The sequence below is a fragment of the Poecilia reticulata genome, linkage group LG10 (assembly GCF_000633615.1).
Source record: "Poecilia reticulata strain Guanapo linkage group LG10, Guppy_female_1.0+MT, whole genome shotgun sequence".
NCBI classification, from domain to species: domain Eukaryota; kingdom Metazoa; phylum Chordata; class Actinopteri; order Cyprinodontiformes; family Poeciliidae; genus Poecilia; species Poecilia reticulata.
In genome coordinates this window covers 7,450,505-7,464,325 of record NC_024340.1, presented here as the reverse complement: position 1 = coordinate 7,464,325, position 13,821 = coordinate 7,450,505, and the positions used below count along the sequence as shown (strand labels likewise).

The 13,821-nt window shown below is 40.1% G+C and overlaps 1 protein-coding gene across 1 annotated transcript in view; it reads right to left on the bottom strand.

Moving 5' to 3' along the window:
• The window catches only part of aff2 (AF4/FMR2 family, member 2), a 199,815-nt gene that overhangs the window by 112,413 nt on the left and 73,581 nt on the right, over nucleotides 1–13,821 (bottom strand). The window contains exons 3-4 of the mRNA XM_017307008.1: nucleotides 11,655–12,306; nucleotides 9,660–10,093 (exon numbers count right to left, since the gene is read on the bottom strand). Coding sequence (XP_017162497.1) covers nucleotides 9,660–10,093; nucleotides 11,655–12,306 — 1,086 coding nt within the window. The remainder of the gene's footprint in view (nucleotides 1–9,659; nucleotides 10,094–11,654; nucleotides 12,307–13,821) is intronic.

The window sequence follows — 13,821 nt, the reverse complement described above, 5'->3', positions numbered from 1 at the left end:
AAGCGTATGAGAGGTCTATTTGTCTTCTCAGACATTCCCGCGTTTCATATCTATACCTCACTCACAGTATTAACAGCGATGAGAGAAATATGATGTGTGCTCAGGTCTGACATTTTTCAGAAATATATGGGAAAAGATAGGTCTGAGCATGAGTTTATCCTGTTGCGCCACATCGGTCGTAAGCACCTGGAGAGAAAACCGTAAACCCTAGGGAAATTTTGAAAACATTTTACCGGAGCAGGCATGCGTATCTACCTCCTGACCGACTTTTAGGCAAATCGGGCAATATTTGTGGGCATGAGGGCGAGTTAGAAATTATTTTGGGGTCAGAAATCCACTCTCTCCCACACTCTAGCGGAGAGGCACTCACACTCTAACTTTTCGAAAAATTGAAAACTTTAGGTCGCTTGGAGACAAGTTGTGGACAATCCGTAATTCGTATCGACGTACCGTCTTCACTTTAGATAAGATGACGGGMGTATCTACAAACTGAAGTTTGAATGGAATTTCTACATGAATTTATGATGACACAGTTATTGMTCAAAAATAGGGTATTTTTAGGATCTCGCTCCATTGAAATATCAAGAAATCACTTCAATAAGAACTGTCTGACTTTCTGAAGTAGGCTAATAGATTGTAAAAGCCGTCATGTCTACAGAAACTCAACAACGGATAAGAAACAGAGTCACTGACATCTGTGGAATGATCGTTCAGAAAGTCCTTCCTATGGCTTTGGGACAACACCTGACCGCAGTGAAAGCTGTTGTCTGTTAAACATGGAACTTTCCAGAAGTGGYCGGTCTGTAAGAATAAATCAGACCGACCACTTCTGGTCGGTCTGACTTATTCTGTTGACCCCCTGCTGTCTGTTGACAGATGAAGGGAGCAGATTTTACAGATACAAATATTTCTAAACGTATGCATCCATATTTCATATTTTCATCCAAAAATATCTGATCTACTTCAATAAAAATGGCATGCACAATGAAACTGGAAAAATGAGAATCTCAAACCAACATTTGTCTCATTGCAACACAAATAGCTCAATCAAAAAGGCTAACCTGAAAAAGGCTAGTAGCCTAACACCTACTAGCACACGAGGAAAAAAACAAACAAACAATAGAGTGGGTTTTATTTAATAATGTTACTGATATTGAACAGTTTTAACTAACTTTTTGTCAGGACACTATTGTAAAAGAAATCTTTGATATTAAGGAGTTTTATCCTGGTTGACGAAGGTATTAGCATATTAGCAACCTCATCGTTCTCAGGAAGTGGCTTAGTTCCTTCCTTTACTGTTTGAAGTTAAAAAGGCAGATCTGGATAGATAAAAACCGTAATGGTGAGAAAGTTTTGCGGCTTCAGAACGTCGCCTCGATTTAGCAAGGTGGCTAATGACCGCTTAGGTAGGCAGAAAAGTTAGCCACATGCTAAAATGTTTAGCCTTGGGGCTAATCGTTGTCATAACTGCTCGCTTTTAACCGCAGCAGAAGGATTTAAGTGGAGTGACTTGACAAGAACTTGCCAATAAATCAGCGCAGCTGTTGCTSAAATGAACRAGCTGAGCAGCATCAGAGATGCTTAATGCAGCGCATAAATCTGAGTGAGCAAATTGCATCATTTGCAACCTTTAGGTGATCCAATAGCATGTTTTCTCTCATGCGCCTGTGGCTGCCTCACCAATGCCACTAATGTAACTCAGGAACTAAACATAAGAGCTCGAGCTCTTATATTTAAGAGYATAAGAGCAAAGCTACAAATTATATAATTTCCTCCCATTTTTGGTTATTCTAAAGAAATAATGCTTTGTAACACTGGTTTCCTTGTATGTTGTCCACGACCAAGTCCTTCAGATTATAGATGTTTCTCTGCGACATACTCAACGGTTTCCTGTTAATGGGTCTGATAGGCTTATACTGCAAAAATAGAAAATCTTAGCAAGTATTTTTGATCTAGTTTCTAGCACAAACATCTTAGTTTACTTGAAGTAAGACAAAACAGGTAACTTTTCTATTTTTTTTTCTTCTTTAAATTCAAAAGAATGCCCATAATTCTGTCCTTTTAGATACAGCATTATAAGAAATACACATGTAGAAATCTTAAAGCGACATCTCAGGACAGAGCAGCCAGGAAGTTGAAGTTTGGACACAAAGAGATCTTCCAAATGGACGCAACCAAAACCCTCAAGGAACAAAGTCGATCTCAGATCCATATAAAACCAGTCAGCAGATCTGAAGAGGTGCAAGATATAAACCTTAGTCAGTTAGGCAGTTCTGTCAGGAAGAACTATTTTGATCAAGTYTTAACATTTAAAAGATATAATAGTAAATACTACATTGCTGTAGGTAAACTCTTGAAATTGCCAGAATGATCAAAAGTTCTCTCAAATAATTCTCAAATCAATTTGTAAATCAAAATATTTTTGACCTAAAACAGGAGACGGAWGAATCTGATTTAAAGTCTGACTGCGAGTCTATTTCAGATATTTATAAGGCGTAAATATCTTACAATATGTTATTTTCAACTGTAAATAATGGTAGGCTAATTTTTAAAGGTAAAGCAGCCGAAGTATCCTGGGAAGTTGGTCTCCTGCCCGGCTTTCTTCACAGCCTGACATCTGGTGTTATTAATGTGTGTATTACTGCTTTCCTTTCATCTAGCCAGTGGGCTATATAAAGGCTGAATCTTTTCATTCAAAAAGGCATACATGAATGCTTTCTCTGAGAGCAGAGATGATTTGGTTAGCGCTCCCCTCCCAGTGATTACTGACTGAAGGTCTTAGTCTAGCCTGCTTCTTATTTACCGCTACATTAGTGGGGAGGCGCTGCGTGTTCCCGTGCACGCGGCTGACGGAAAACACCGCAGCACGCCTCCAAATCAGTGTGAAATTACATCAGCCCCATACTTTGAACTACATGTAAATGAAACTTGTCATGGGCACTGTTGGAAATGTCACCTGTCACCTCCATGTTTACCTCCTCGCTASACTGCTGGCAGGGTTTAACAAATGTACATACACATCCGTTTGACTGGAGTGTTGCTCACCTGAATGTGAACGCAGCGAACAGCGCGAGCCGCCGAACACTTTGATGTTAGAGGGGGGAGTTACTGGTGTTTTGTTTTTATTTTTCAGATTTTGCTTTTCTGAGTTATGCGTTAAACTTCTTCAGTTACAAAGTAGAAGTTTAATGCCACTTAGTATTTTTGCGACAGTTCACGTTTCTCTCGTCTGATCGGTCACATTTGCTGGGTTTCCATCGCAAATGTGCAAAAACAATTTCACAACTGCTGTTTTTCGATTAAATATAAAAGGAAATGAAAATCACACATGAATAAGCTTCTTCATGAAGAAAAAAAATCATGATCGCAATGGATGCAAATACTTAGATGAGATACAGTATATTCATAATTCAGCCAATGCGCTAGTTAGCGGTGTCCTCAACCGCCTCAAGCTACAGAACACAATGAAGATGTCGGTGCTAGTCCTGTCACAAGAATCAATAAATCAATTAATCGCATGATAGATTAAAACAAGTTTGATAATTTTAATTGCATGATTTATCGTTTTTCTACCAAGAACTGAATAACAAACGTCTTCAGTTTGGTGCTTTGGTCTCAAACAGCTGTTTTTTTTGAAGGACAGTTTTGTCTACGAAGAATTCCTAATTCATATTATTTGTTTTGTCTGTTGCTTACTTTGCATATTTAAAATGTCTCCCAGTTAAATGTTTATTAGAATTTAAAGTTTATTCATCTTTGAGAATGTGCTCTTGCATCATTATGCCTTTACCCTTATATTGCTTGAAAATTGTCTCAAAGCAACAATATTATCGTTTATCGCAATAACTTCTGGGACAATTCATCGTCCAGCAAAATTTGTTATCGTGACAGGCCTGGTTGGTGCCCGACTCAGAAAAGTAAAGCCAGAAAACATACACAAGACTAATATGCAATTTTTAAGAATTTAAGACATTTTATGGCCTTAATTTTAGATAAATTAATTTGAGACTGTTTAAAGATGCAGGACACCCTGAATTCATTCAACTCCACTAGATTTCAGCTTGTTATTTCTTTTATATTACATTCAGTCAGACTGGTCCAGCTAGAAAGTGAAAGCACCGGGTGTCATGTTTTAGTCTCATATGCAACACATTTAGTTGCTCGCTTGTTAATGTTCTGGAACTACAGCGGACATCACCGCATTAGAACAGCTGCAGCTGGAGAAAAATCCTTCACTCAACAGATACGTATGTCTGAGCGTGTGTGTGTTTGTGTGTCTCCATCCTCATTGAAGAGAATTCAAGGCTACTGTAACCGTTAGGAAACAATCAATACTGTTATCAGTCTGCTTTCCACTCCCGCTCTATCACATACACACTCTCCCATACACTCAGGAATAAAGGTCCCCGATCAATAATCCTATGGCGCTAAGAGAAAGCTTCCACAGCAGTTTAAAGCCTTATTGCACACGCTTGGTCACACAAAAACACACTGACAGCACACTCAACAGCAGAACTGCGAGGCACATATCGAGTGTTTTAAACCCATTTGTAGCGCCTGACTCAATTAGAAAACATTACACAAAACATCGGAGTGTTTGGGACTCTTAGGACTGACTACCAGAGGTACAAGCGAGTCTCTAACTTAATCCTTGCATCTTTAATAAGACATATTTGAGGGTTTTTCTATTTTTCTTTTTGCTTTTTTGTCACTCATCAGTATTATAGAACACCAAGCAAATCTTAAAACCAGACAGAGATAACCTGAGTAAAAGCTTTAGTTGAATTATGTTTTCAATAATAAACGCTATCAGAACCGTCCTGGGTCCCTATGAAAAAGTTATTAGTTATGGTTGTGTCTTCTTTGGTTGTTGTTGTTTTTTTTGTGGCATTTGGAACATTAATCAATATGTTATATGTATATTTGATGATTATTCTTAATTTATATTATGGTATTTGACAAAATGTAACGTTTATTGCTTGTTTCATAACTGGTTACTGTATTACGTTTTTATCTTACGATGTAATGCCCTTCGAACTGCCTTGTTGCTGAATCATTATCATTAGCTGCATAGCTGTTTACATTCAGGCACAAAGAGGAGATTAAGGTCATACCTTGTTTAAGGTATGACCTTAAACAAACAAGAAAGTTTGTTTAAGGTCATACCACAGTATATAATTTGGATCCAGTCTTGGACTAGGCTACTTCAAAACTATCTTTTGGTATATGTTTTGAGTCATTTAGTTCAAGAATTTCTGGTGTGCGTCATCATCCGGCTGCAGAATCCAAATGCACTTCAGGTTAATGTTTGAAAGTATAGGTTTTTATTCGTTTAAATAACATATTGTCACACGGACATCACCATGTGACAATACGAGGAGGGGAAGAGGTTTTCGTGTCGTTTCCCTCAGTGGCTCTTGGTGCAGCGCCCCCACAGGCGAGGAGGGGAACAGGTTTTTCAAACCATTAGGTTTTTTGACACAGCGCTGTGTGAAAGCGAACACCCTTAGCCTAATATTAAAATTCCCCTTACTGTCTGAACATTTAAATCACCTCTTTACATTTCACTTCTGTTTACAGAGACGAAGCATGAAGCAGAAGCAATTGAAGTGTCCCATCTGTTTCTGGTTCACAAAGCCCTACCCTGCGACATGCTGCTCTTTTGCTATTTAAGTTGCAGAACGCATCCAGGAACTCATCTAACTAGAACAAATACAGCCATGATAAGGTGCCGTAATCAGTCAGTCATTGTCTGTCTCTCTCTTCCTCATCTCCTTCCCTTCACCTTCAGTGCAAATCGAGTCCAACACCTTCCCTCACGGAAGCTGTCGACGCCACGAAGCGTCCAGAAACACTTGTGGCCATGAAAGTAAACTATGTTTCAATTCCCCTCGTCTTCCTCCGCCGTTTGTCCTTCCATCTCCCTCTTAGTGCCATATGCTCCGAGCTCCAGCTCAGGCTCATTTACAGCCCTGCACACACACGCACACGCATGCACACGCACACACACACACACAGATCTGTCCTATCAAAGAATAGGAACAGCTGGCTTTCTCGATATGGATGGCTGCTCGCCTGTCAACGAGTCTCACGTAGCACACGCACGCACGCACACACACACACACGCACACACACACACGCATACAGGAGCATCATCATCAAAACTTGCATCTCCTGCTGCTTCAAGAGGAGAAGAAAGAAAAAAAGAAAGAGAGAGAGAAAGATGCAGAGATGAATAGACAATACGTGGGGGTGGGGGGTGTGAGTCTAAAAAAATGCAAACATGCGCTCAGGACTTGTGACATCAGAAGCAGACTGACAGTATGTGTCACAGTTAACCAGCTAAAGCAGATGCTCATGAATAATTGAAGGGGTTAAATTAGGAGGAGTCTGTTCCTGCACCATGAAAATGTCTGTATTACTGTGTTTTTTTAAGTCTTTAATTTGAATTTATAATTGGGTGTCAAATGATAAACAGATTATAAATTAGCACTAAGATGTGAATGTGAATGACATATTTGTAAACTTGCTAATAATTTGTTTACATCCAGGCGAAGTGGGTCTTGGTTGGTTGTTCAAGGTGCTTGATCACGGAGTTCTGCGTTCCTTTACTGAACGCTGGATAACGTTTCCAAAAGATCCATGAAACAAAAATCAAATCTGAAGAGAAACAGACTTTTATTTTTGTTGTTGAGTGGCAACGTTTGGTTGTAGGAAAAAAAAAGGAGTTTCCATTTCAGTTTTGCTCAAAAAAAGCGCCAAAACTTTCTATCGAAACACAAGTTGTTTCAAAGTTGCTGTGTTTCTATAGACAATTTATTTTTGAAATGTCAAATTGTGCAACTTCATGGTCAATGGAAACACAGCTAATAGAAATCAGCTGAAAGCTGAATGGAAAAACCAACCAAGTGTAACTAAACCCCAAATATTTTTATTTTTTTTTGCTGGTAAGCTGCCTCTGTGGTTTTATCTTTATTTTTTTTTATATATTTTCGTGCAAATTTGTTTACTTTTGCTTTATTTTACCTAAAGCCACCTCAGTGCTGACACCTCTGGTGAGACGGTGGTTAGGCAGTTGGATTCGATCTATTTTACATGACACTGCTTTTCATCGTGTTCAAGTRTAAAACCACCTCTCTTAGACAACCTGCTGAAGCAAACAATCCACACACACCCTCAATAGTAAACACGGCCTCTTTGGGCTTTGAGCTGTGAAGCGGCGCTCACAACTCCATATTGCAAAGTCTGGTTGGCAATAGATAGCAAATTATTTTTGAAGCTACAGGTCGTATGCAAAAGGTTTTCGTCATTGCCCTTAAAGAGAAGTCTTACAAATACACATATAATGTATTGCATGTTGTAAAGAGAGCCTTGAGAGCAGCTGGGGATAGCATTATTGAAGGATGGTGAGGAAAGTAGCTGAGGGGGAGGCATATTTGGTGAGTACTGAGAGAATTATTGCCTTCCCAGTGGAAGTAATGTTTCTAGACTTGGAGCATTCGAGCCACATTTGAACGGTTATGGAGTTGGACTGCAGAGCAGTAGTAGTGTAAATCCAGAGTGAAGGGGCTTTAAATTTCGTCCTCATTTCAGAGCACAGACTGTACCTGTCATCAGACCTCTGCCTGAAGAATTCTGGTATGTGGGGAGTTTAGCTTGCTCTGAGGTCTGTTTTAGCAGGAAGGTGCTGTAGATGGTTTCACCTTAACAGCACTCACTAGGCATTACGGTGCAGCGGCAACTTCTCAATTAAAAATGATTTGCTACGAAGGCGAGGATGTGTTGACAGAAAAGCAAAGGGCATAATGCAGAAAAATTGTAACAAAATAAAATAAAAAAATCATGATGCCAATTTGTATTGCCCTTTTTGTTAAGAAAAGCTGGTTGACCCTCTTGATTCAAGAGAAAACTCTGACTTTTAAGAAAATGGCCACCAGCATCAGAGATGACTGATTTTAATCTTGATCTTCTACGATAGCTGTTTGTAATTTCAGTACTGAAAATGACACTTGCCTAATTAGTTTTAAAAATATACTCTTCTAAAGTAGAGTTGATCAAGTATTTCCAGACTATTTTTCTTCTGCTGCTTGTTCACTTGTACCTGCCCAATGCGTCTCACTTATGGCTTCAGGCATGAAAAGACTAAACACATTTCTGGATTGGCTCTTAAGTCACCTAATGTATAGCAGTCTATCCCAGAAACAGTGGCTTACTTCTGTAGAAAACCTTCCAGGTCTCATATAAATTTGTTTCACTTGGCCTGTCAAATATTTTAAGGATGTACAATGAGATTTGTCAAGTCTGGAAGGATCTCTTTGGAAATGACCTGTTGGTTTTTTCAATGCTGCATGTGCAACTAAAGAAATGGGAAAACATTATCCTGGTGCAACAGGTTGCCAAGAGCAAAAGATTCAAAGATTCCAAAGGGTTCCAGGCATGGAAGTTATCGATTTTTGAGTTAATCTAAAGTTGATTGATCTTATCGATCGATAAGCAGCCATTTTCTTAAAAGTCTGAGTTTTCTCTTGCATCAAGAGGATCAACTGGTGTGACGGGCACCTGTCACCATTGTGAATGAATCCCTGTTCCTTAACATAAAGGGCATCATGATTTGTTTTTTGATTGTTATGCCCTTTGCTTTTCTGTCCTCGCCTTCTTAGCAAATCAGTCATTTTTAATTGAGAAGTTGACGCTGCACCGTAATGCAGAGCGAGTGCTATTAAGGTGAAACTTCTGCAGCTTGTCAAGTGTTTATATTTCAAAACAGAACCACATAAAATCATTTTATCAATCAATCAATCAATCAAATTTTATTTGTATAGCACATTTCAGCAGCAAGGCATTTCAAAGTGCTTTACATAATTAAAATAAAAACAGCATGTGACATTGAATAAACAGTGAGAAAGAGAAAGAGATTTTGAAAAAGATTAAAAAAGATAAAAACATTAAAACCCGCACCCCTTTTAGGACTTCAATTAAACATTGTTTAACTGGGACTCTAATCCTCTGGGACTTTAGTCAAAAACACCATTTGACAAGGACTCCATCTCCGGACTCAATTGTTTGTTTTTCCTGTTCTAGTATGACCCCGCCACCTTTGTTTCTGTATCTACTGGCCATCCTTAAGCCAAACTACAACACTAAAAGACGGTCTAAGCTGACGTTATCGGTTAATCGATTGGAACTCAATTTAATCTAAAGAACAATTAGATTAGATAGTTCTAAACAAAGCTAACACAACAGTAGACAAACAAAAATAGAAAGCTAATCAACAATCAACCATCAGTCTCAAAGCTGTCCTGTAAACGCATTAAAGCCCACCCAGGAACCACCAGGTTGCTTAATGAATGCCTGTAACGTGCTCTGTTGAAGCTTCTGGGTGATTGACAACATGTCAATTCAGTCAGGGGCTCAGTTTTGTTCTGTCCTACTATTTTACTGACAGATTATTTATAGTATAATAAAAAATAAATCCTAAATATTAAAACCAGCAGACCAGAGAGGCTGCCAATTTTACTTTGTTCTTCAAAGTAAAAGTTTTTCATTTGCTTTTTCAGTAAAAAAACAAAGAAAAAAAAAAACAAAGAAAGATGATTTGACTCAATCTACAGACTCTTTTAAGGTCAATGCACCAACTGTAACCAACTCCAAATTCTTACCTCTCCTGTGTGGCTGAGGTTCAGTTTTGGCAGTTTGTTCTTTACGTTTCCAGACGTTCCTCCAAAAGATTGGCTGCTGCTAAACCCCTCTGTTGCCACCGGAGGGGGCTTAAGCTGCGGGGAGTCACTTGGCGCCTGGTCCTGGCCGTCCATTGGGCGAACGTACGCAGTGGGCTTCTGCTGAACAGCAATCGGCTTCCCCGATAGGCAGCCGGGTGGGAAAGTTGGCGTGGTCAGTCCAGATGTGGGGGTGGTCAGACCGGGCGTGGGAGTTGTCAGAACCGAGGTGGAAGCCAGCGGGGAGGAGGACAAAGAAACGTGTGAACTTGTTTCGTTTTCGAACGGGGAGGTTTTGAAAGATCCGCCATTTTCCACGCTGGAGGAAGACTTAAAGTGGCAACCGTCTACAGTGGAGGACCGAAAGTTGCCGCCATCTGTAAGAGAAAGAAGAAAAAGAACCCACCTGAGAACAATAAACCCTACCAACAGCTCATTGTCAGAGATCAGTAAGATCAGTACAGCCAATCAAATTGAAAAGAATTAAGATGTTTTGAGGTTTCAAAATCAACCTTATTATCTGGTTATGTAATAAATGCTAATTTTAATCATTTTTACCAAGAAGGTCTGAATCATTGGAACCCTTCAAAATTTTACTACAATTATTTAATCAGCCTTCATGACTCAGGCAAGGATAAAAAAAACAACAAATTATGAATTTTGATATAAAATGTTTTGTATTTTACACCTATAATCAGACACATCTGTAAAAGCTTTCCTAGATTTGAGAAAGGCAACCCTAAGAGTTAATGAATAAAACAACAAAACCTCTTGATTTGGGTTGAAATTATTTCCTCGAGTTTATAAGATAACGTTGGTTTCACAAGAAGAAGACTGGACAAGATTGTAGCAATATTTTTAGAGAAACTAAACACTCAATTTTTTAAACAAACACAGAAAGGTTTTACAAATGTAACGTTTGCTTTTAAGAATACGTAATCGCTGTAGAACATTTCTGTTCAGGTTTCAATACTTTGTATGTCGCGATTTCCATTTGTTGAATTCTATGGTAAAAATGGCCTTTCTGTATTTTCCAGGTATTTCAGATTTTGAACTACATTTGATTAATAGTATCAAAAAATTCACCTGATAGTCGGTCAGACTACAACATTGGTTATCTTTTCAGCTGATGCTAAAAACAAACCAGTTTTGAAAAACCTGTTCCCCTCCTGGCCTGTGGTGGCGCTGCACCAAGAAGAAGAAGACACCAAGCGCAACTTTCTCCTTCACAAAATGTAAACAAAAACGGTGTGACGTCAAATCTTAACAGTTGTAGGATTTCTCTTTAGTTGTTGGTAAAAGACTATAAACAACTAGCTTTAGACTCACATGTTTGTTTAGGTTGTATTTACCCAGAATGCCCTCTGGTTTAGTCTGCATCCTGCTTTTGGAGTGGTCTCTGATTTGCTTGGTACATTTTAACCGAAGAGACTTTGGTTTTTAGAGAGTCGACTTTTTTGGTCCGCTTGCACATTCACATCTCCCTAAACGAACCAAACTTTCTAGGTAAATGAACTATGAAGCGGACCAGACAGAGCTGGTGTGATCCACCCTTAGGATCCAATAGGAAGCTCCAATCCAACTTTAATTTTGTTAATGGCCACAGGCTTTGAAACTGTTCCGGACTGCTTGTCCGCAAGGCATGAGAGCCTCATGTTCATGAACGTACTGAGGTATGTCGACACGCTAAAGGACTCACATACCAATGGCAACAAGATAGCAGACCTGAATTATTATGATGTTTAGTATGGAAAGATTTTATGCAGTAAGGTACACATCTACAGTATCTTTCAATGTTTATATCTTCACAACACTGATACAAGCCAACAGTCCATTAATTAAACCATCCGATATTAAATGTACATAAAACTGAAAGACTCTTGAAAGCAACAGAATCAGAGTAGCAATCCCTTTTGAGGCACGTTGCATCACATTTACCTGGTAGGGAATGGCTTTTGGACGAATGCCTTCTGGAAGAGGACGAGGAAGAGGATGTAGATGAGGAAGAAGGGCTTGATTCCTCTTTCAGACCCAGTTCATCTTTGAGAGAGCTGAACAGCTCCTCGTGCCTTTGCAGCTGCTGTTCCTCTAAAAGAGCCATTTTGCCCCGGCTGGCCGCGGCGGCCGCAGGGACCTGCCCCTGTCCGTTCTGCCCCGGCGCCCCTGACCCTACCACCAGGCCCGTCGCTTGGCCTCCCTTCGACCATTCCATGGAGCTCCTCGACTTCTTCGCATTCTGGTGCGGGGCTGCCACCCCGGTCGATAACGACGTGACGACGGCGGGCGGCTGCATGGAGGCTGACGACAGCGCGCCGCTTCCCGTCCTCTTTTCCCCGCTTCCCTCTGCTCCTCCTCCTCCTCCACTGCCCGCTGCTCCTCTCAAGGCCTCGTTGAACAGCTGGGACTCCGTGGCCGATCTGTCGGCGGTGGAGGAGCCCGCTGCTTGCTGCTGGTTGTTGCTCGCGGCACTGCCTTTGGGGATTCCCACCAAGTGGCTCTGGTTGGAGTGGCTGGTTAGCAGGTCTTTCATTTCTTCGTAGGAGCCCAGGGTGTTCTGGACTCGGTTGGCCAACGCATCGCCCTTATTAGTCTGACAGGGAAGGGAAAAAAAAGGAAGAGGGAAAAAGGACAGAGAGGGAGAAGAAAAAGGACATTAATTGAGTCTTCCATTTCTCCTTTTTACCAGACTTGATGAACAGCCCTCTTTACTCATCTGGAAAGGAATAGTGAGAGATAGATAGGGTGACCACTGACCAGCCTTCCGGAGGAGATGATTAATTAAATAATACCACCTTTAAGAGGCCCCATCCCGGGCTGAAGCTGTGAAATTAATGGGGCAGGAGTCATTATTACCCTGACCCCACATTCTCAGCCAATCACTGTTTGGAGGACAGTCCTGCCTTTACTTATATGTCATCCTATAGCAGCCTACCTGCTATCAGAAATGCTGAGAGGTGCCCAAGAATAGCCTAACAGCTCATTTAGTGTCAGTGACAGATTCCCTAAAGAAAGAAGAAAATCAGCACTAGTGGCAGCAGTTCTTCTTGGGCCAAAAAAAGAGGAAAATAAAGTCCCACAACTGGTAAGAGTGTGTAAAATCTGTTTGTATTGTATGGTTTGCTTTGTTTTTTTTTTTTTAAGTTGAAACATCTAATTACTATACCAAGACTTGGCAATTACCATACCACACGGCATAAATAAGATGTCACGCAGAAGACTGTTTCTGTTAACCACTAGCCACTTTTGAGGAAACCAAGTTTATTGGTAGAGAACTGCTGTAAGTAATCACCAAGTCGCCATAATAAGGAAAGAAAACGGCTTATCCGCCTTACCGTCACAACGTGGAGTTTGGTTCACTTTACTGGGACTTTACTGGGATCTGTGAGCTTCAGACAGAATAGACTAGGATCGGTTATTGTAACGTTTACTGTTATCGAAGGAGCTTTTTATTTATCATTATAGGAATTATGATACAAAATAGCACCAATAAACTTTAATAGTTGATGTATACAAACATAGAAAATGATAAATTGACGTGTTTGAACTTTTTTCCCCCCAATGTTGGGCCCATGAAAGCATACTGATTTTATTTGGTATTTTTAGCATGTCCTATATTTGGCATTTCAGGAATACCATATGAAGAAGATGGGTGCCCACATTTGGCAGGGTATAACAATGTTTTTACTAATATGACTATACTTTAAACGTGCAGTAGCATGTATTTTCCAGGCACACAATACATACCACACAACCTTTTGTTTATTTGCTAATATCAAGTGTTTGCTGATTGCTGCTGGCTAGTCTGAGTGGGGAGTGATGGGCAGAGCTGCTCTGTGAGGTGGAAACTTGGAAACTGAAATTCCAAGGAGGAGCTTTATTCTCGGAGGCCGAGTTAGGTCCACCCAGCTGAATGGTTGCCATGCAGCTTAAAGGATTTCTCAAACATGCCTGATTGATTTTACATAACGCTGCCCCCTTAATGTATTTGAACAGGTTTACTGGAAATTAAAAAGTAAGGTTGAAGCAAGGAACAATTGCTGTAAAGACTTTTGTTTTTTTTTTTACACATCTTTACCAGAGGAAGCAATAAATACGTGACAAGTTT